Genomic DNA, 22,200 nt, shown 5'->3' on the forward strand with positions numbered 1-22,200 from the left:
TGTGATTCGGGGAAAAGGTGAGGTGTGATTCTTCCCCCAGCCCTCTCCAGACAGCACTGCTGCTGCCCTGCCATGCACACCCTCCTACACGGAGCCCCAGAGTCTGCAGCAAGGCTGGGAACGCCAGGCAAGATTGATTCTGATGTGAGCACCAGCAAAGCAAATGGGTTTTTGAGAACCCTGTAATTTCCCTGCAACCCCTGACTTCACTAAACACACAGCTCCCGACGGCGGCACGGTCAGGTGGGCACTAAACAAAAATGAGCTGCACTAATGATGATTTATGTGCCGGATAACCTGCCATAAAGAATTTATCTTTGATTCCGGGGTATGTTACCGTGGTGCCAAGTTAACCAAATAACACAACTCGCCACGCCAGCCCGGGGAGGCAGGTGGCTCTTCAGCAGGGCTCTCACCAGCAAGGCACCACCTTGTACTCACCAAACCCACCCCAAACCCCCACCAAGAAAGCAGCAGGGCTTGGGTGAAAAAGCACGAGAGGTTGGGAGCCCTGTAATCCCAATTAAGCACAAAAAGAATCACTGATCACAGAATCACAGGATGGTTTGGGTTGGAAGGGACCTTGAAGCCCATCTCATTCCACCCCCCTGCCATGGGCAGGGACACCTTCCACTGGATCCAGTTGCTCTGACCTGGGCTTGGACACTTCCAGGGATGGGGCAGCTACAGCTTCTCTGGGCAACCTGTGCCAGTGCCTTGTCACCCTCACAGAGAAGAATTTCTTCCTAGAACCCAAGAAAGCTCACAAAAGGGTCACCCCAGCCGTGTACAGAGGCAGAGGATTGAGCTCACGAGAGCAGCAACCCCAGAGGAAACGCTCACTGCCCCTATTTCTGAGCTACAAATACTTTGGTTTGGTTGGGGAGAAGTTACTTACCGTGAAAACAGTAACTTAAAAAAAGTTTTGTGCCTCAGGGAAGGCTGGATGGAGATTTCCCCTGCTCTGTGCATCAGGACTGTTCCTCCCCTGCTGCATCTCGGCTTGCTGGGAAGATGCCCAGCCTTCCACAGGGAGCACTAGAGCAAAGTTTTCAGGGAAAGCAGAGAGTTTGGCACACCGAAGTCAGGAGAGAACACCACGTTACACAGCCAGCTGTGAGCACAGCTCGGGTGCACTGCTGACAGTCTTTCCACACACCTTTCCTCCTGCAGCAGAGTCTCACTGTGCTGAAGGCACTGCTGCAACCAGGGTCCTCAGCACCACATCCCAGCTCTCCTCACCTCCACTCCACTCCCTCCAAGCAGCAGGAATCCCTCCTCCTCCCCACTTAGAACCAGGACAGAAGCAGAAGATCAGCAGAGGTCAGGAAAAGAGTGTATTTTTGGTAACAGCAAATCCAGTTTTAGCTCTAACACACCAGCAACAAAAAAAATAAGCTTCAGGCAGATACTATATTTGTAATCTAACGGCACAACATGTTTGCTTGTGTTGACTCTGCACTGTAACACAATTTATATGTTCTGTCTTTAGGGTAATTATTGCTTTAGAATGTTAAAATCGTTCCACCCTAATTAAATCATCATATTAAAAAATCCACTGCCACAGCAAAGTTGGGAACAAGTCTGGTTAAGATCACGCAAGTGCACGGGTGCTCGGTTGGCAAAATCACTGCCAAGCCCACTGGCCACACGGGCACTGCTCGACTCCATCCCGCGGAATCCTGAACCACCAACTTCCCAGGAAGTGCTGCCAGAGCCAGCCTGCACTGAGAAAACAACACTTTGGGTTGTCCTGCTGAGGGGCCTTGTTTCCCACTCATCAAACAGCACAAGCCCGTGGAGGGCAGAGCATCACCCACATCACCCACGAGCATCACCCGAGCGCCTCACACCCCAGAGATGGGCACCACAAACTCCTCAGCCCCATCCAGCACGCCACAGTCCACCTCACATTCCCTCATCCACAGCCATTTCCCGCACAGAAAGGCTGGCAGGGCCACTCTGTCCCCCTGCCAAAGGTCGGCAGCGCCACTTCCCTCCGCCCGCCTCCGAGCGCGCGTGGGCTGCGCTGAGTCAGCACGTTGGCTGCACTCAGGAGGCACAGCCCACCAGCAAGAGCCACCACAGACCTCAGGAGAACCTGTCACCCCCCTCCAGGTGAAGCACTTTGCCCCTTAAGCTCCTTAAGGAAGAAGCATCCGTGCCAGAGGGATCAGAGCAATGGCCTGCCCTGCTCGGTCAGCCCCGCTCCCGGTGGCATCTGCTCCTCCCAGCGGCACCGAGACCCCGGAGGAGCATCGGGACTTGCTGACCTGTGAGCAAATATCAAGCGCAGAGCACTCACTTTGGGCCAAATCCTTTAATTCTCTCTGGATGCCCCGGGGACAGCAGTATTGATTGCTTTACTACGGGCTCACACAGGCTGTGCCGGGCAGCGCTGCCGTCAATAGCGGCTCCGCCGAGGAGCCAAGAGGTCACCCCGGTACACGGGGATGTGGGACAGCCCCACGCTGTGCCAGCACCTGCCCACAGCCCCCTCAACACCTGTGCCAGGCCGGGCAGGGGCACCTGCCAAAAAGTCACAGGGAATTACCCAGCGGCAAAACACAGAACTGCAAAGTCTGTAAGACGGGCGATGCTGTCCCTCCCACAGCCCCCTTCCCACGGATGGAGGTCGGTACTGAGCAGGACAAGTCCTGGACTACAAGGCAGGAACATGAGACAAGGAGGCCAAGCAGCTTCCAGCATGGGAAGAGGCAAAACCCACAATTTTTACCAAGTTTCTTTCCCTGTGTCTGAATCAGTTGTGAAAAGTCACAAGAGAAGCTGCAATATTGACAGATGCATCATCCTGACAACACGAACACCAGCCCTGGCTGCAGGAGCCGGGACACGGACAGCAAGGCAGGTGCTTTCCCTGTTATCCAAGCCCCGGTGCCAGGTACCCAAAGCACCAGGCAGAAACCAGGGCAGGGCACACGTGCTGCCACACTGACACCGAGCCACGCTTACACCCGACCATGGCACCCGGGAGACCCCAGACAGGACACATCTGCTCACACCAGCAGTGTTGTCCAGTCTGCAGCTGCAAGATCACCAATAAAAGCCTCTGCTTGGGCAGCACAGGCACAGACAACGAGCCAAAACCAGACCCTCCACGACAGCGACTGTCACACATGGCAAAGCAGGTCAGATTTCCAAGAGAACAGGTGCTCATCTCTTACCTGGGATGATAGAAACGGTGTCTTTCTCCCAGGATATAACACTAACGTATTCCTGCACTGAAGAGGGGATGAGGCACTTGAAAACAGCCACGTTTCCACGCATCGACCTTTGGTCCTCCACCCGAACGGTGTACGGTTCCCTGAAAACTGTGGAGAAAAGCAGATGGTTGGTAGCATGACAGTGCTGGAGGAAAACACACTTCCTTTTGCTTTAATCCCACGTTTCCCAAACAAACCAACCCACCCAGCTACACACTGCTTCCATCCCAAACACCTTCCCGGGAAAGGGAGCGGCCCTCTGTTGGGGAGTGGAGTGCTGTGCTCAGTGTGCAGGGAGGGCCCTGGCCTGGGTCCTGCTGTTGGGACCCTGCCACGGGCCCCAGCACCACCTGAACTTGCCAGATTCAGTGTGGGCACCAAGGGCATTTTGTAGCTGTAACATTCCTTTCACCTCTGGATGCTGAAAATGCGGCTGTGAGGCACCTGGGAGAGACACAGAGCCTGGCACCCTCCAAAATCCACCAGGGGAATATTGAGGGGAGCAGACGACAATTTTCCAAGCCCTGCCACATGTCCCCACCATGTGCCCTACTCCTCAGGGAGATGCACATCCCTTTGAGAGCTCCACTCTGCTCCCTGGACCAGCAACAAGGAACTCCCCAGTGCCACAGCGTTCCAGGAGCACTCACTGGGTGACATGGAGCCACCTCAGCCTCTCCAGCAAGACACAAAGATGTCACCAGCCTCAGTAACACAGGAACACACCACAAACTCCTGAAGTTTAGGTACAAAATGCAGTTGAGGGCAGGTGCCTCCCTACTGACGCAATAATTGTGCCCTGTAGGACATGGGCACAATTGTTATCACGAGAAAAATACATGTTCACTTCATCATCTAACAACACTCCCTGGCCAGAGCAGAAGCAGCCCAACAAACTCCTCAGCAGCTCCAAAAGGGAGGTGTTTTCCCTCGGTGGGAAGCTCCTGCTGGCATCACATCCCACACCTCACACAGACAAGGCAGCAGCGAGAGGGTGACACTATTTCCACCTTGATTTCCCAGGCTTTCAGGGCACCCTGCCCAGAGATGAGGGTCTGTGCCACGAGGGCACAGGGAGAAGCTGACACAGAAAGGGACTGCAGAGCCAAAGCAGATTAACCAGCAAAAGCTTCCTTAATCACCTGGAGCAGAGGTTTATTCACAGGCTTTAAAGGCCAGCGGGGACCATGAGGAGCATCCTGCATGCTCCCTGCCACCACGACAACCCCAGCTCGGGGCAGACCCTGAGCATGGCCCCCCCACGCTTGCCTCTGCATCCCTGACCTGTGCCAGCCCCCACAGACAGGGCTCTGACCTTTTCCTGCCACCAGGAATAACCCACATGAGGGTAACACCTGTCCGCAACCAGCACGCTGAAAACTTTCCCCCCGCTGTAGAGATTTGCTCCACGTGCTCAACAACAGTTTTCCCAAGGCTTCCAGAGATTTTTACCCTCATATTTTCAATTTCAACTGCATTTTATTGAATCGCTGGCTTTCTACACCTGTAACTGGCTTTACATGCTGCACTGCCATTACAAAGCACTGGAGAGTGACTGGGATGTGGGATGGTCAGGAGGGAGCAGGAGCAGGGGAATGTTTCACAGCCATTTCTGATGCCATAAAGCCAGAGCAGCTCAAGCCAGCCGGAGCCATCCTGGTGGCCCTCAGAGCCCCCACTGCACATCCACGGCTCCTGCTAATGGAGAGGGAGGCTGAGCTCCTGCTGACAGCAGGGGGGCACTCAGCCCTGGATTAGGAGGTAGGAGAGCCAGGAGTCCCCCTCTGTGATCCCATGGCAGCCCTCAGCACGTGGGACCCCAGCAGAGCAACCTCGTGGTGCCCGGCACGAGGAGGGTTTGCTACACCCCATGTGCTCCATCCCTCCTGCACCGAGCTGTGGTTTATAGGTAACCTGATGGTGCTGGTAAATAATTCACTCCACAGAAGGGGGTTAATACCAATTTACTCTGCAGTACAAGGTATTAAAATAAAAAACCCTGTAGTCACTTCTGTCACGTTCCCTCTGCTAGCCCCACTTTTAATAGGTTACATAATGAAGCCATTCCTGGACTATTAGCCCTCCTCAGCCTGGTCAATAATTTACTCTAATGGCTTTTGGAATCAGCACTTTGCCATATTCCTTCTTTTTTTCCTTTCTTAATAAGTCTTGGCAAGCTGGGGCTGGATGCTGCAGTGGGAACAGGGCTGTGGGACACTGAGGGGGTCTTCCAGCATGGACAGATGTGGTCCAGCTCCTCCCACAGCTGTGAAAGGCCTCTGTGCGTGGTTGGGTGAGACAGTCTCAGTTCACAGGGAAAGGACCTCTCCTGCCACCGGGATTCAGCCACACCACATTCTCCAGGCACTCACTGGAGACCCCCAAGCTGCACATCCCACCCAGCACCCTCCGTGCAGCACCAATCGCTCCCATTGCAACAGCCCAACACAGCAGCCCTGGTCCTGCTCTTGATGGGCGAGCTGGCCCATCAACCCATGACAGCAGGCCATGGAGAAGACCAGAGGAAAACCAGCCCCTCACCCAAACCCCAGCACCCACGGGGAGCCCCTACCTGCTTTAACACGGATATTTGGGCTCCTGATTTTGCCGGCCGAGTTCTCCGCGGTGCAGAAGTAGTCGTTGTCGTGGATAAAGCTATTGAAGGCTGATGGCGAGAAGGGGTAGAGCTGCAAAGTCCCATTGGCATGGACATGCCTGATGTGGGGCACATCGTAGATGTCGTCGCCCGTGGCCAGGTACCACCGAAGGACGGCGCTGGGTGACCCCGCGGCCGGGCAGGGGATCACCACCCCCACTGTGCTGGAGAAGGTGACCTGCTGGAGGGAGTCGTTCACAAAGTAGAGGCTGGTTCCAACATCTTCAGCGTGTGCTGTGGAGGAAGCAGAGGCCGCAGCGGCGGGGGGTCACTGCAGGGATCCCCAACCCCGCCGGCACAGAGACCCCACGCACGGCGGAGCAGGGGAGCGTGGCGGCATCAGGGCACGGCTGGAAGCACAAAGGCCGCCTTCACAGGCCAGCGCTCCTGCTGCCAGCACGGATCAGGGATCACAGGCACCTCAGCAGGACAACCAGGGGCTGTGCAAGCGAGGACAGGTACCCAGGGCATCCCCCCAGGGCTTCCCCCGGCGCCCGGCGGGCTGCGAGTGCGTGGTCTGACTGTCTGAGCACCCACAGCCCCGAGGACACCCGTGTGCAACAACAACACGCCAAGCACAACAACCAACATCGTTTCTCCTCAAACTCCAACATTCCCCAGCCTGGAGCACCCCTGTGCCACATCAGACCCCCAGCTCAGCCCATCGGCAGTGCCTACACATCCACTGCACACCATCCCCACGCAGGACAGAGATCTCTCCTGCTGCCCTACCACTGCTTCCAAACCAGGAGAGGGGCAGGAAAACTGGGATCAGAGCCGCTCCCCTCTCCCAGAGCCAGAGGGAGGGAAGCCCAGTCCCTCCCTGCCCTCAGTCTGAGCTTCTCCCAGGCATCCCTGCACCATCCAAAGGAGGACTGAGGTGGGTTCAAAGGCACAGTCCAGGCAGAGCTTGCAGCCACCTGAAAGCCTGGGAGCAGCTCTCCAGGGCACCACGAGCACTGGAGAACAGCGCTTCCCTCCTTGGAAAGCGGGGAAGGGACCTCTGCACCCAACTCCTCCAGTCCCTCCTTCCCACTCTCCAGGACCACGAGCTCCCCCTTCTCAACCAAAGCCAGCAAAATTGGCTATAAATAAGGATGAGGAGGCCCCCAGTCACTCAGATCCGCTTTCTTTTTTTAGCCGCACTCTTTCCAAGTGGGCGGAAGGACAGGGATGTGGAAGGGCCCTCGGCGGGTGTATTAATAGCTGCGGCTGAGCGCGCGCTCGCGGGGCCGCAGAGCCAATAAGCAGATCACTACCGTGCCGCCGGTTCACAACGAGTCACGGGGGACCCTCCCTGACCTCGATTTCTTAACTTGGGGAGGGGGGGACGGGAGCAGGGGGGAGAAAGGAAAGCCTCCTCCGCACGGAGAGCCTCGCCTCAGCTCCGGAGGCGACCGCTCGCCTGAGGAACGGCTGGTTGAGTGGTCACGGCCACTCCATCTCCACACCGAGCCTCCTCCGGTGTCCCCTGCCTCGGTGCTGTGCCACCAGCCTGCTCCTCACCACCCTCGTCCAGGTCAGGATGGGACACCCCCAAAACATCTCACTCCTTCCCAGAGCAGAGTCCTCTCCATCCTTCTCCCAGCTGGATGTACAACCTCACGCCTCCTCCAGCACCCACAAAACCAGAGGCACCTTGTTCTTGCTCTCTGTGTGTGCTGCAAAGAATTATAGCCTAAAATGCCAAGGTTTCCCCCCGAGCCTCCTCAGAGCCCTCCTGTCCCACGGCAGGGCACTGCCCAGCAGAGCCATCACAGATGGGATTAGCGAGGTCCAGCACTGCCACCACATGAGACAACGGATTTGTAGGTCATCAAATCATCTCCATGTCTCCACACACACCGGTTCCCTGTGTCCACACACAGGTAGAAGGAGACAAAGCCATTTATTTTTCCCTCCCTTGCTGACAAGCGCCAGAGACCAATGGACGGAGGAGCAAAGCTCCAGCCCAGCCTTTGCAGAGCCACGGGGCCACCGCTCGGCCCTGCAGATGTCATTTTGTGACATCTCCAGGCTGGTTTGTCGTCATGAATCAGCATTTCCCTTCATCAGAGCAGCGCGGTGCTTCTCCCAAACACATGAAAGAGAAAAAAACCCACACGTTTTGCAGGCAGAGGAAGGGAAACAAAGCCCTCACGAGCAGCAGAGAGCTATTTGTGGCAGAGCCTGTCGCCCAAGCTGAGCAGAAGATGGCTGGAGTCAGGGCACAGCAAAAGCCACCCTTCACCCTGGTTCGGGACCAGGGACATCCCGCTGTGTCCTGTGCTCCATCCAGCATCTCCCCCCAGATCCCAGAGCACGGCTGGAGAAGGCTCCTCGAGCACCCAGAGCCCATCAGGGAAACATCTTCATCCCTGGCAGCACCAGGAGGGTTTGGAGATGGACGGGTGAGGGGCTGGGGCGAGGAGTGGAAAAATACCTCATAAACAGGGAAATTCAGATTACCCGTAAAGCTTTTTCAGGTCAAAGGGGGAAAGGGATTTTTAATAGAAAATGGAGGTTATGGGATTGGCAATAGTTATGTGACAGACGCATAGAGTTAAATCCATATAATCTCCTTTACCATTTAGCATTGAGCAGCATCCTAATTCCATGTTTCATAAAACTGTCTCCAAATCACTGAGAGAGATTAAAAATTTAGAAATAGCACAGCAATATTTTTAAACCAGAAATCACTGCTCACATCTGGTCAGATGTGCTGACCCTAACCTACATATCGAGGGCATTAATTCACATGAACCTGAAAAGAGGAGGCTGGAGGAGCTGAAATGGAACAGTTTCTGCTGGGAATGCAGCGAGACGGGTGCCAGCACTGGAGCCCAGCCTGGCTCTAGCTGGGAGCTGCACCAAGCCCAGTGCACAGCTGGACACTCAGGCTGGCTCTGAGAGGCAGGTGTGTTAAGTTATCAGAGCTCAATCTTCTTAAATTGTGGTAAATTACAACCTAGAGGTATTGAAATATTAATATCTCTATCCGAGCTGGGAGAAGCAAGTCATTTTGCTATCATCCCTTTGGAATATTTACTAGTCTTGATGTCTGGATTTCCCAAACTCCAGCACCTCCAGTGACACAGCAAAGCACCAGGCTGTACTGAAAACACCTGCTTGCTGTAAAGAGGGGCCAGAGACTGTCCCCAGGATCTGTCACCACATCACCCATGCCTGGAAGAAGCAGATGAGATGCAGGTCCTGCACGAGGAGCACAGCAATGCCATCACCCCCCAGGAGAACAGCCAGCAGCACAACCCCTCCTCCCCTCCAAACCTCGCAGGGCAGAGCCCATCCTTTTCCAAGAAGCGGATTTAGGACCTGTCTCAGACAAGGACCAGCTTCGTGCCAGCCAGAGCTGTTTCTCCCGAGATAAGAAGCTTTTTCTGCCCGCTACGCACGTACATCACCTGGGCTAACGAGCTGCTTGCTCAGGACCACACAGCCAGTCCCGTGCCCCCCCAAACCCAGCAAGTTCCTCAAAGCTGAGCAAGGTGCTTTGCAAACCAGCAACTGTGTGGAAACCCGACAGAGCTGGGAAAAGGCTGAACAAGTTGTGTTTCAAGGGGGTTCTTGCGATCCTCTGGGCAGGTGCTGGACTAGAATTCACATCACCCCACTGGCAGCACCTTTCCCAAGACCTCCTAATTGGTCCTGGTGGCCTGACTACCTGGGTGCCCACCCCAGCCCTCCTTCCAAGGCCGGTGTGATGCTGCCAAGGCTCCCCCACAGCAAAAAAACCCACCCGTGGGACAGCAAAGGGACTGGAGGGACCACCAGGGCTTCCCCAGCCCCCAGCTGTGCCGGGCTGCAGGGATGCTGTGGAGAGCAGCAGGCTAATGGCCACCGAGCAGCTCATTTATTATCCTCATTAAGGGTGTTTGACACCTGCCCTGTTCAAGGAGAAAGTGAACCGAAGCTTGGCACGCATGGGGGTGGGAATTACAGGTAGGTGGCAAGTCCTAATCGTTCCTCTGTACTAAAGAGAGGAGGGTAATTCCATCACACACTGCCTGCACATTCCCCGGGCTGGAGAAGTCTTTGGTCTTTCTGGAACGAGCTTCCTCCAAGCCCTCACCTCCAGGACATTTTTAACAGCCTTTGTGCTAATGAAGGGAGTGACCTTGGAGCTGATGGAGCAGAAGTGGCATCTCCAAGCATCACGGGAGGGATGAGGAGGAAAGCAGCTGAGGCAAGGGGAGTAACACAGGGCTGGTCCCTTCCAAGGAGGAGCACGGAGGTGCCTCTGCAGGCAGGGGTGCAGCACATCCACCCGGGGTGCCACCCCACCACTGTGGCTTTCCAGCCCAAAGGGTTAAAGCCATGACTCTGTGCTGTGCCCCTCAGGGACCAGTCTCAGGAGAGTGGAAATCCTGTCAGGAACTGCCAAGCAGGGCCTGGGGTGTTCAGCTGGTGCCCAGCACAGCAGCACCGATGGCAGGTACCTGCCCCAGCTCCTTCCCTGCCCCAGCACTGTGTTTCGGTTGCCACAGGAGTCCCACCCTGGTGGCACAAGCCCTCCAGCTCAAACATCACAGTCCTTCCCAACTCAACAATGCAAACAGGGAGCAAAGGAGAACCTTCCTCTGGTCCTCTTCGGGTAAGGGCACTGCTCAAACATGCTTGGAGCGCTTGCTCCTTAATGCATCTGCATGGAAATTAAGGCCTGAACCACCTCCAGCTATTACGACAGCAGCCGGGCTGAGGCTGTAACCCTTGCCTGGGAAAAAAAGCTCTCCCCACTGCTTTCCTGGTCCCTGAACCTGCCATGGCAGCCTGCTGGAGGTACCAGTCTCACCATGCCATCCACACAGGGCTGGACATCCTGAATCCCCCAGCTCTGGGAGGTGAGGAACAAGCCCAGAGACCACGGGCAGTCCCTCCCCTTCCACAGCCCACATCCACGTCTTGGCCATGCTGCACACAAAGCCTGAGGAGCTGCAGCTGAGTCCCAAGGGGACATCTGGTGACATTACCAAGCCAGGGTGACAGCACTGTCTCCCCAGGGAGGCCAAACGAGCAAAGGGATGCACCAGAGGTCACGCACGGCTGATGTTGGGCTTCCTCCACAACTGCCAGTCCATGTTTCCACACCACAACCCACACGCTGGCTTTACAAGGTGGAGACCAGCATTTCCACCATGCAGGAGAAACAAGGGGAAGGCATCAACAGAGTGAGCTCTGCAACCTCCTCACCTCCTCCCTGTCCCCTCCAAGTCGTGCTCGCTCCCCTCTCATGGTGAGGAGTCGCCGCAGCCCTTCCCAAGCACAGCAGCTGGGGAAGGCAGCACACGCAGGAGCATGAGCCTGGAAATGGAATTCCTAAATGTTTGGTACAGCTCTGCTGGCAGATGATGGCGGCAACATGCAGATTGTGTGCGGTGGGGGATGTTTCTCCAGGATCTACGAGCAGGGAAAGGGTAACTCACAAAATCATGATTATGTAAAAGCGCAGAGCTGGCTATAATCGAGATTTCAAAGACAAGAAACACTCTGCACCCAGAGCTGCCACTGCACATCCTCCCAGAACAGCAGCATCGCAACGACTGCAACGACCGAGCGCCTTCCTCCTTCGTGCCTGCCATGGAAGTCGCACCTATTAACGTGCTGCTTATTTGGGTGTGAGATGGCTCCATGTCATCCCAGGCGCAGCCCGTGCTGCCATGTCAGAATTCCTGCCACAAAGACAGGCTTCCGGCTTCATTCTTGCCCTCGGCTCGCCAGCTGCTCCAAAGGAGGACAGAGCGCTGCCCATCCATCCCTCCAGCTCAGGATCACGAGGGCAGAGACCCCAGCACCCCAATACCAAGGCCCCCAGTGCCATGGCTGCCCCAAGACGTGGCTACAGCTCCCGGGCAGCGCCCGGCTCTGGGAAGGGCTGGCCCACGGCACATCCCTGGCACTCGCCCCTTGTGCGAGGCACAGCCTGTTCCTCCAGAGAACAAACACCCAGGGATACCAGGGTCGCCTGTATCCACTTCCCACCCAAAGGCAGGAGCAGCCCAGAGCCCGTGCCAGGCACAGGTAAGGGCTCCGGGCGAGTCGCCACGGTGGCTCCTGGTGCTGGGAGAATTTTGGCAGGATAAACAAGCGCCGGGCACGGCGAGGAGTTGAGCACTGCAGGCTTCTCCTCCGTGCATTTAATGAGGTTTCCATGTTTCATTTCAGAGACAAACGAGCGCTGTGCCACACTGGGGGGCTGAGATGGGGGAGATTAGAAAGCGCGAGCTGCACCGTTCGCTGCGCCCAACACGGGAACGTCATGTAAATATAATGCCAATATAAATCAGGCGGCAGAGCCATCCAGCAACAGCACGCAGGGAGACGCTTCCCCAGCTCCAAGCCTCTCATTTTGACCAGTGTGTTCTTCATCACGCCACTCGCCTCCCCTCTGCCTGGCTGCTCTCCCTCACACTGCCAGACCATCTTGCTGCTCAACTCCCCGCCTGCCAACCACCTATTTCTGTTTATTTTTCAAGTGGGGGGAGAAATAAGCAGCTACAGCCCATCGAGGGATTTCTAAACTTCAGGGGTCCCTTGGATCGAATGTTTATCTGCTTTCGGTTTCTACTTGAGCTCTTGTTCTACAGCAGGAGCACGTTAAAAGGATGTGCTTCGATGCCCAGAAATATTAAGTATCTGAAAGGTTTATCATGCATTAAGCAATTCATTTTTTTATCCTATTATTCTAATGAAACTTCCATTGTATTGCTGTCCTCTCTTTGGAACCGCTTCATGTTAACACTTTGCATCACCAGGACTGCTCAACACTGAAGATCTCTCTTTTTTTTTTTTTTTTAAGAAATAAAATGTAAAATGAGGCCACGAGGAGTTGTGCTAATGGAGGCTTTTAATTTGCTCTTCTCCGAAGAGATAGCTCTGTGGGAAGATATCCCTTTTCCAAGAAGCTGGGGCTGAAAAGATGCAAAAAGCAATAAGCCAGTGCAGCTCTTTATTATTTTGACTATTGGGGGTCAAAGGAAGCAGTAGCATCCTCGACGGTTATTTGTTTTCAGGTTTGTTTTTTCCTTTCAGCTCCGTAAAAAAATGCAAATGTAAGCAAAGCAGACGCTGGCACGTTCAGCTCAGCAGATCCGAAGCACAATAGCGATTTTGGGTAAAGCTCCCAAAAGCAGCTTTACCCCAGTTCGAATAAAGCAGCTATTCCATAATTAATAATTGATGGAATAATTGATCAACACCACACAACTGGACAGGGCGCCCTATTAAGCCTCCGTAAATATTTTTCATTGGATTAACGTTCAGCTAAAAGGGTAATGTAATGGGCAGCAAGAGAGGTCTCATGCAAGGAAGCAGATCCATCCCCTTTCTTTCACTTTCCTCATTTCCTAAAATTTCCCCCTCGCTGTTCTCAAATGTCAGAGAAGATAATTAGGGCAAATGTCATTTTACATCCTCCCAGCAGACAATTTTCCAAGAGGTGGGCGCTTCCAGCACTGCATCTGCAGGTCGGGTCATGGGCAAAGAGGTAATTTATTACAGAAACATAATTAAAAATTCCCCCAGATCCGGAAACGGGCAATTCCTTTATGTAACATGGATCGATTGTTGTAACAAACGCAGTGGGATTTAACTGCCCGTGCTACGCGCAGCTCCTGCCTCTCTTTAATTGCATCTATAGCAGAGACTCCGTTGGAGTATCACCTCGCTGGATGTGGGCAGCATTCACTTAATGCCCAACTTTAAATTAATCTGTAATCTTTCAGTGTGTGTCTCCTTGACACGCTTGTTTCACGATTCTCCCCCCCTTCCCTCCACATATATATGATTTATCTATAACCTGATTGATGTCAAGCCTCTGGGTTACACTTCACACAGCATTCCTAGAGGGAAGGATGCGAATTTTAAGGCATCGCTTGGATATCGCCCGCTGACGGGATCAGACCGAGTAGTGCCGGGAGCGGGGACGCGGAGCGCTCGGTCCCGGCGCGGCCCCGCCGGAGGATGCTGCGCCCGTCGGTGCCGTGTCCCGGCTCCAGGAGCCCCGAGGAGCCGCTCCGGGATGCGCCGGCACCGACCGGCCCCGCTCCGCGCACCGAGCCCCGCGTTCCGCTGCACCGTCCGGGGAGAGCGCTCCGGGAAACCCGGGGGGCTATGGGGAGAGCGCACCGGGAGCGCGGCAGGACGCACCGGGAGCCCCGCAAGGCACACCGAGAGCCCCGGGACCCCGGGGAGGTTGCACCGAGAGCCCAGGAAGGCGCACCAACAGCCCTGGGGACCCCGGGGAGGGCGCTCCGAGAGCACAGGAGAGCTCACCGAGACCCCCAGGACCTCGGGGGAGGGCGCTCCGAGAGCCCAGCAGGGCTCGCCGAGACCTCCTGGACCTCGGGGAGGGCGCTCCGAGAGCCCAGGAAGGCGCCCCGAGAGCACGAGGAGGGCGCCCCGAGAGCCCCGGGACCCCCGGGAGCGCGCACCGAGAGCCCCGGGACCCGAGAAACGGAGCACCGAGAGCCCCGGGGACCCCGGGGAGGACGCAGCCCGTGCCGCCCGCCCGCTCCCGCTCCCGGGGACCCCCGCCGCCCTCCGCCCCGGTCCGCACGTACCTTTCGGCAAAGAGTACAGCAGGAGAAAAGTTACCAGCCACATGCCATACAGAGCAGCTCTGGCCCCGGGCTGCGGCGCAATTGCGGAGGTGCGGTGCCCCGGCGTGCCGCGCTCCTGCCGCCGCTGCCAGCCCGGCTGAGGTGCCCAGCGCCGCTCCCGCTCCGCCCCGCTCCGCTCCCGCCCGTGGGCCGGGCTCCCGCCCGCGCCCGCCCCCCCCGATCCGCGCAGGGCTGGGGGCGGCCGCGGCCCCCGCGGGGGGAGCCCCTTCCTCCTCCTCTTCCTCCTCCTCGGCGCTCACACAGACTCCCCTGTCCCCCACCGGCCGCCTCCGAGCTGCGCTCGCCCCCCGGGCGACCGGCCCCGGCCCCGGCCCCGCTCGGTGCGGCCCCGGGGGGGGCTGGAAGCTGGTGCTCCCCTGTCCCTGCAAAGCGGCTCCGCGGCGCCTTTCCCCGCCTGAGCCGTGTCCTGCCCGGGTGCGGCAGCACCCCCAGGACTCGCAGCTGGCAGTTCTCCTGCTCCCAGAGCCTCCCGCGCGCCTCCCGGCATCCCGGGGACAGAAATCGCAGGATGGTTTGGGCTGAAAGGGACCTCACAGACCATCTGTAACCCGTTCGACCACCCTGCCGTGGGCAGAGACACCTTGCACTAGACCAGGTTGCTCCAAGCCCCGTCCAGCCTGGCCTTAAACACTTCCAGGGATGGGAAGTCAGGGTTTTAGCAGCCTGTGCTGCTCCAGTGACATGGGACACAAGCAAGACAGGGCCCAGCAGATTCATTACACATTCATCCCTCCAGCCAGCAAATAACGAACAAATACCAGCTAATGCTTTACTTTGGGGTGTATTTATCCAAGGCTTAGCTCAAGCCGAGGCTTGTACTCCCCAAGACTTAGCCGCACCAAAGCCAATTTGTCTGGACCGTTAGAGCATTCAGAATGTCTTTTCTTGAAGCGATTACAGCAGGTTTTCTTTGCTTTCCAAAACAGCCTTTCCAAGCCCAATTTGTTGGAAAATAAACAGAAAGAAAGATTAAAGCATTCAGATTTCAAACAAAACAACCAGTAGGAAAAACATTACGCTTGGATTTTTTGAAAAGCCCTGTTTAGATTTAATTGAAAACCCAACTATTGTCACGGAAATTGAGAAAACAACATCCCCTTGGCCATTTTCAGCCCTCACAGAATCGCTGCAAGCCTTCCCACCCAGGAGTTCCCTGAAGAGCCAGGGAGCTCACCAAGGGGGTACCTGCACGCTGTAGGTAAGGAAGAGGAGGGGGAGACGCGGCCAAAGGACACAGAGAAGCTGCCAGAGCTCAGGGTCCCACACACCCATCTGTGTCCCATCCCCCCCGCTCCAGGCCACCCACAGCACTGTCATTTTAGGGACGAGCACAGTGAGGCCACTGTCACCTCACCCCTGCCCAGACCTCAGTGCCAACAGCAGAGCTGGGAGGAAACACTGTGCCCGTGCTGTGCGGGCCTGACAGACCACAGCCTTCCCTCCTCCTCCTCTCCAAGGATGTGCTTCCTCTTCCTCGGTGCTGCCGGGCTCAGCAGCGCCGTCACCACCCCCTCCCTCAGCCCGTTCCCAGGCCACCTCAGCAGCTCTGTCACAGCGCGTGGGTGTCCCCGGCACACAGCCCTCCCACGCGGGCACGTGCTGCTCCCCAGCCCCTCGCTGCCGGCTCACTGGCACCCCTGGCCGCGCCACCGGCACCCCGGGAGGCGATGAAGCAGCAGCTGATGCACACCCGGTGCCCACGCATCCCTCTAGGAACCGAGGTGCATTTCAATCGCCACCTACACCACCGTACAGATGTTCGCCGATACTTGGCGGGGAAATTGGTATGCAGGCCCATGCCCAGGCAACGAGCAAACCCCGGGCTCTGGGGAGCCCCAGCCACATGCCAGGCATCTGCCCCCTTCCCTCCCCGGCAGCTGCTGCAGGATGGCAGCACAGCCCAGCCTGCTAACAGAGAGCTGCCAGCCGCAGAACCCGCTACAGCTCTGTGCCAACCAGCACGCAGTGCGTCGGACTCAGGTATGATTTGTACCCTCCCACACTCGGGAGTGAATGAAACGGGGCTGCGTGGGCTGGCAGGGCACTCGCTGGCACAGCACCCACGGGGACCCACAGATCCCCGTGTGAGGCATGTGAGCAGGGGGAGTGAGTGCTGCTCACCGCTTCATTTTTAGCTCCATCGGCTGCTCAGCATCTCCTGTGAGTTCCCTCACCATCCCTCGCTCAGAGAATCAGCCTCTGCCAAACGCACTGACCTCCCCCTGCCAAGGGCTCCCTCCTCCAGGACAGGAGCTGCTGGCAAGGTGGGGAGCATCACCAGAGGAGACGAAACTTAAGGCTGGCAGGGCGGGTGCTCAGCCTGGGTCTCCACGGCGGGTCCTTGAGCCGCCTGTGCCGTTCATTCCGGCCCCTTTGCTCCCGCACGGATCGCTCAGCCCAGGCCCTTTGCCAGCCCGCTGAGCCCGGCGCACGTGCCGGGCTGGCAGCCGTGGGCAGGCAGCCAGAGCTCCCAGAGCTCCTGCCAGCCCACACCTGGGGCTCAGCCCCTGCCCAGCAGCCGCTGTTTGGGGACATCAGCCTTCCCGCAGCTCCGTGTTTGGGTACGCACGGGAAGCTTTTTGTGCGGCACCTTCTGCGCGAGCGCTCAGCCCAGAAAGCTGGTGTCCTGCTAACATCCATGCCATGATCATGTGCCTCACACGGTGTGACGAGGCAGGGCTGGAAATCTCCATGGTAATTACTGGGGCAGCGCTGACCTGGGCTTTGGCAGCACAGGCAGCTCGCAGGAAGCCAGGCCAGCACCGACACACGGGTAAAAGCCAGTCTCACACTCCCTGTAGCCACTGACCTGCTAACAGGCAGTGAGCAGCCTGCCAGAGGCAGCAGCCAGCCCAGCTGCACTGCTAAAAGGTGGAGCTCATACTAAGGAATTATTTCCCTGGCCCAAACTCCACACAAGACACAGGAGAAATTATAGCAACACATGCCCACACACGGCTCTGAGCCCCCAACAGGCTTCACCACAAAGCACATACAGCAGGGGCTCGCCTTTCCTGACAGCACAGGGCAGCCCACTGCCCCTCTCAAACAGCCCCCCGCTTCAGCCTCCCCCTGCCTGGCATTTATTCTGCTTCTGGGCAGCATTTATACTCAGCTCCAGGCTCCCCCAGAGCTCCGGGGATTACAGCAGTGCCCTGTGCTCACAGACCCCATCAGCCAGTCAGGTCTTTTACCCTAAGGATACTTCATCCACTGACGTGCAAAAAACCCACCCTCCGTACAGTCACTGGGAAAAACAGCCAAGAGGAAGGTCCCGACTGCACCCCCACGGTTCTGGGGTCAGCCCCAGCCCCGGGCTGTGCCCTGTGCAGGGCAGAGGTGCTGCAGAGGGACACACACAGCGCTGGTGGGAGCTTCCCTCACCCCATCCTCCCTCCGGCCCGGACACACCTCACCTCCCGGCGCCCCCAGCCCGGTGCCCTGAGCCGCCCTCGCAGACAAATCCCCGGAGGAAGCAAGTCATTAAAACAACAGGGCTACTTATCGGCGCGAGCCGATTTCCACAAAGCACTTCCCACGCATCGCAAACTTACCCTCGCGGCACCTCTCCGGCGAGCAGAGCCAGCCTGCCGTGACCCCTCCCGGGCACCCTGGCCCACGGAGACACTGCCAGCCCAGTCCCACCAGTAACGCGGTGGAGGAGGCTGTGGGGCTAATTGCAGGATGGGTTTCAGCTGGGCTAAGCATTGGGCACACCTGGGTGGGAAAGGGCTGGGCATGCCTGGCTGTGATTCCTTGTCATACCTGTCCTGGACCCCCGTCCCTCCTCCTGCACCCCAAGGCTGGCCCTGTGTGGGTGCTGAGGAGGGAAAGTCCCCCACCTTGTCCGTGCCTCAGTTTCCCCCAGTGGCAGAGGGGATAGAGCGGCTGCTTCATGGGGTAGTGGGAGAATAAACACCCCAAAGGTGGCAAGGGTCTTGTGTGCTGATAAAAGACAGGCAAACCCTGGACAGGCAGCTGCCAGCAGGTCAATCTACCCAAAAATGAGATCCTCCTTGAGCCCTTTGTGTCTTGCACAACAGGAAGGGCTGCGTGTCCAAAAGGGAAACACAGCCTGGTATAGAGGGCAGATCGTGCCAGGAAAAGGGGAACGGTTTTAAACTACAAGAGGGGAGATTCAGACTTGATGTCAGGAGGGAATTCTTCCCTGTGAGGGTGGTGAGGCAGCTGTGGCTGCCCCATCCCTTCAAGGCCAGGCTTCATGGAGCTCTGAGCAGCTTGGTCTAGGGGGATATGTCCCTGCTCATGGCAGGGGCGTGGAACGAGATGGTCTGTAAGGTCCCTTCCAACCCAAACCAGCCTGTGGTTCTGTTGTCTGCGAAGAGCTCCGGGTGCCCCGTTCCTGGAGCCGGGGTCCGTGCCGGGCAGCCAGGATGCTCTGCTGCCCAGGGAAAAGCCGCTTTCCCGGCAAGAAGCTGGGATTTGGTTCCCTCTAGTGTCATCGCGCTCCGTTGCGGAGCGGGGACTGGGGCAGCGGGGCTTTGCCGAGGGGAGCCCCGCGCAGGGGAATGAGCGGGGTCCCTGTCCTCGCCGGCTCCAGGGGCTTCACACAGTTTCAGCGAACTCCAGGGGCTAAATAGGCTGCCCAGGGCAGTGATGGAGCCACCACCAACCCCGGAGGGATTTAAACCAGGGATTTAAAAGACAGATGTGTACAGATGTGATCCCCAGAGACACGGTTTAGTGGTGGCCTTGGCAGCCTTAGTTAATGGAGCTCAATGATCTCAGAGGTCTTTTCCAACCTAAATGGTTCTGTGATTCCAAGGCACGGTCCTGAGACTCACGGGCTGGGCTCATGGGGACTCTCCTCTGCTTCCAGCTACATCCCACTGTGAATCCCACTGGCAAGAGCCGGTCCATCCATCCCTGGGCTGCATCCCCACAGCATCACTGCCACAGGGCTGCTCAGCTCCGGGTCCCCAAGCTCACATCTTCGTGTGAGCAGTTATTCCCTAATAACCACTGCTTTGGGGTGGTGGGAAACGAAGGCTGAAATGTTGTTTGCTTGGGCTGGAGGATAATTTGGGCCCGTGGAGCTGCTGCTGTGTTGGCAGAGGAGGTGCTGTTGATGGATGCGCTGCCTTTTCGGGAGCAGAACAAAGGGAGGACGAGGCGCGTGCCTGGCTCCCCGCCAGCCCGGCCCATCTCTCCCCTCTCAAGTGTTCCTCTTTGGCTCCCTCAGTCACCATTTGCTGCTCTCCTCTTTAGGCTAATGAGGAGACATTTTGCATTCACATTTCCTCACGGGCCAAATGTGCCCCTGGCATCGTGGAGCAGCGCTGGCAGGCTCCTGCCTGGCTGCTGCTCCTCTGCTTCCTGCCCCGCTGCCTCATCTCCTTCCATTCAGTCGTGGATGAAGAACAACAACAGGCCAAGCCACAGCTGGCCAGGACCCCTCTCCCTCATACCTGTCCATCCACAGACCGGCAAAGCAAACAGGGAATAGCCAGTGCCAAGGGGAAGCTGTTTGGCTCTGGAAGTCTTCCCGGAGGAAAAGGGCGCTCTGTTTGTCCACTGTATTATTTACTCAAATCCCCTTTGTGCCACAGAAAAGATTTACTTTGAGAAGATTAATGGCTCAAGGGACTGTGAGAGAAATCCTCTGAGATTGCCTGGTTCAGGGGAGAAGGCAAACACCTCCTGGCTGAGGCTGCAGTTCCCGGGGGATCCCTGGGCTCAAGGAAAGGGCTGAGGAGCTGGGGCTTGTCCCATGGGACACCCTCCAGTGGGGACAACGACTCACCTGACCCAAGCCCTGGGGAAGGCAGGACTCTCTCACTGGGGCAGTGGCAGGAGGAAGGAGACACGGTGGCCTTTTCCTGTGGTCCTCCCAGCTTCCTTCTCCCAAAGCTCCTGGGCTCAACATCCAAAGCAAAGGACTGTGGAGGCACGGAGAGTGGGGGCACAGGGAGGCCACATTTACTGTGCATCATATAATTTGCTCGTGCCTTTCCTGTGTTCCTGGTTCCCAGGCTCCTGGAGGAGCAGGGAGCAGGGCTGCTCACAGTTCAGCTGTTACGAGAGCCTTGCCCTCCAAATGGAACACCCAGGGCAAGCGTTCGTGTGCTAGAGCATGTCCTGCCCTGCCACTGCCACCCCCTGTGAGTGTCCCCAGCCCCTGCCAGGGGTGTGAGGGGCTGGGCAGGTACACGTGGGTGTCCACAAGCCGTGCAGAGTAATGCTATTAATGCCATCTGGTGCCGAGACAGAGATCCCGCACGGGCAGCCAGACACGGCTTTTCTCTCCCCGTAATCCCCGAGCCACGGGGGCTCCGTCTGTGGGGCTCCACGGGGGGTGAAGGGCACGGCTGTGCCCTGGCACCGGGAAATAGGGGTGTGAGACTCTGCTGAGGGTGGGTCTTTTCACACCCCACTGCCTTCCTGCCTGCTGGGAGCTTTGGCTGCTGCTTTTGGGGGACACAACCCCAACTGCACTGAGCAAGGACGGGGGGTCAGAGCAGGGAGCGGGCAGGGCAGTTCTGCTGTGACCAAACCTTTCTGTGCTGTCAAACAGGCACTTTTTGTAGGGTCACAGAATCATTCAGGTTGGAAAACACCTCTAAGGTCATCAAGTTCAAGCATTAACCATTTTCTCCCTCAGGCAGAGGATCCCAGTCCCTGTTTGGGCTGTGTGAAGCTGCAACGACTCTTTATCAGTGGGTCAGTGTCAAGTCAAAATTATATTCCAAAATAATCTCCTTACTGTGTTAAATAAGCACCTCAGATCAGACAAATTGCACGGATTTTGCCTAATAACCTTGCCCCAGCTAATCCTATTTTTCTGTCAATGTCTGACCTATATCAAAGCCCAAACGGGCCCTGGGGGTCGGTTTCTCCATCCCAGCACCACCAGGATGGTTTGGCTTCTGGAAGGCAGCACCTCACACACCTGAGCCCCTGCAGCAGCTTCAGGTGAGGGTGGGAAGCTTGGTGTTCTCACCCAAAGTGTTCCCTGGAATGCTGAGGAGAGTTCCCCACTGCTCCTGTCCCTGAATCCCTCTTTCTCTGCTGTTTGGGGTGACCCTTGGCACCCGCGGCCCCAGAGCTGCAGGGGAAGGGGCGGAGGTGCTGGGGCAGGGTGGGGGCAGTGGTGGGGGACAGGCAGCCCTGCCCTCCGGTCACTAGGGGTCTGTGTCGGTCCAGCTCAGCGCACACGGAGCGAACCTCCCTCCTCACTCACCGCCCAATTGCGGGAGAGTTTTGCGCCTTTTTTTTTTCTTGAAAGAGGCGTTTCTGTCTGTAGCCGAAGCTGAGAGAGGCCGTGAGCTCTCACACAGCTCCGTGCTCCATCCCAGCCCTGCTCCTGACCGAGAAGGACGCCTGGATCAAGCTCTGTAATGCTGTGGTGGGCTGACCTTGGCTGGACCCCCAGTTGCCCACTGAGCTACTCCATCACTCCCCTCCTCAGCAGGACAGAGAGGGAGAAAAAAGGAGGGGAAATCCCCCAAAACTTGTGAGTCAAGACAAAGGCAGTTTAGAAATCGAAAGCAAAGGGTGTGTGCACATAAGAAAAGGGGGAAAAAAAAGAAACTAAAAGATTGTATTCTCTACTTCCCATCCACAGGCAATGTCCAGCCTCTTCTCAGGAAGCAGAGGTTGCTCCTGAAGGCAAAGGTTATAAATCATAAAAAAACCCCTTTCTCCACCTTTCCCTTACCTTTTATACCTGAGCAGATGTCACATG

At 57.0% G+C, this 22,200-nt stretch overlaps 1 protein-coding gene across 3 annotated transcripts in view; it reads right to left on the minus strand.

Moving 5' to 3' along the window:
- The window catches only part of DSCAML1 (DS cell adhesion molecule like 1), a 98,116-nt gene extending 83,559 nt beyond the window's left edge, over nt 1-14,557 (minus strand). For all 3 annotated transcript variants that reach the window (XM_027699309.1, XM_027699308.1, XM_027699310.1), the window contains exons 1-3: nt 14,436-14,557; nt 5,797-6,114; nt 3,186-3,332 (exon numbers count right to left, since the gene is read on the minus strand). In XM_027699309.1, the coding sequence (XP_027555110.1) occupies nt 3,186-3,332; nt 5,797-6,114; nt 14,436-14,478 (508 nt within the window). In that variant the 5' untranslated portion in view covers nt 14,479-14,557. The remainder of the gene's footprint in view (nt 1-3,185; nt 3,333-5,796; nt 6,115-14,435) is intronic.
- Between the last annotated feature and the right edge of the window lie 7,643 nt (nt 14,558-22,200).

The sequence above is a fragment of the Neopelma chrysocephalum genome, unplaced genomic scaffold (genome assembly GCF_003984885.1).
Source record: "Neopelma chrysocephalum unplaced genomic scaffold, ASM398488v2 Primary Assembly neopelma1_138, whole genome shotgun sequence".
NCBI lineage: Eukaryota > Metazoa > Chordata > Aves > Passeriformes > Pipridae > Neopelma > Neopelma chrysocephalum.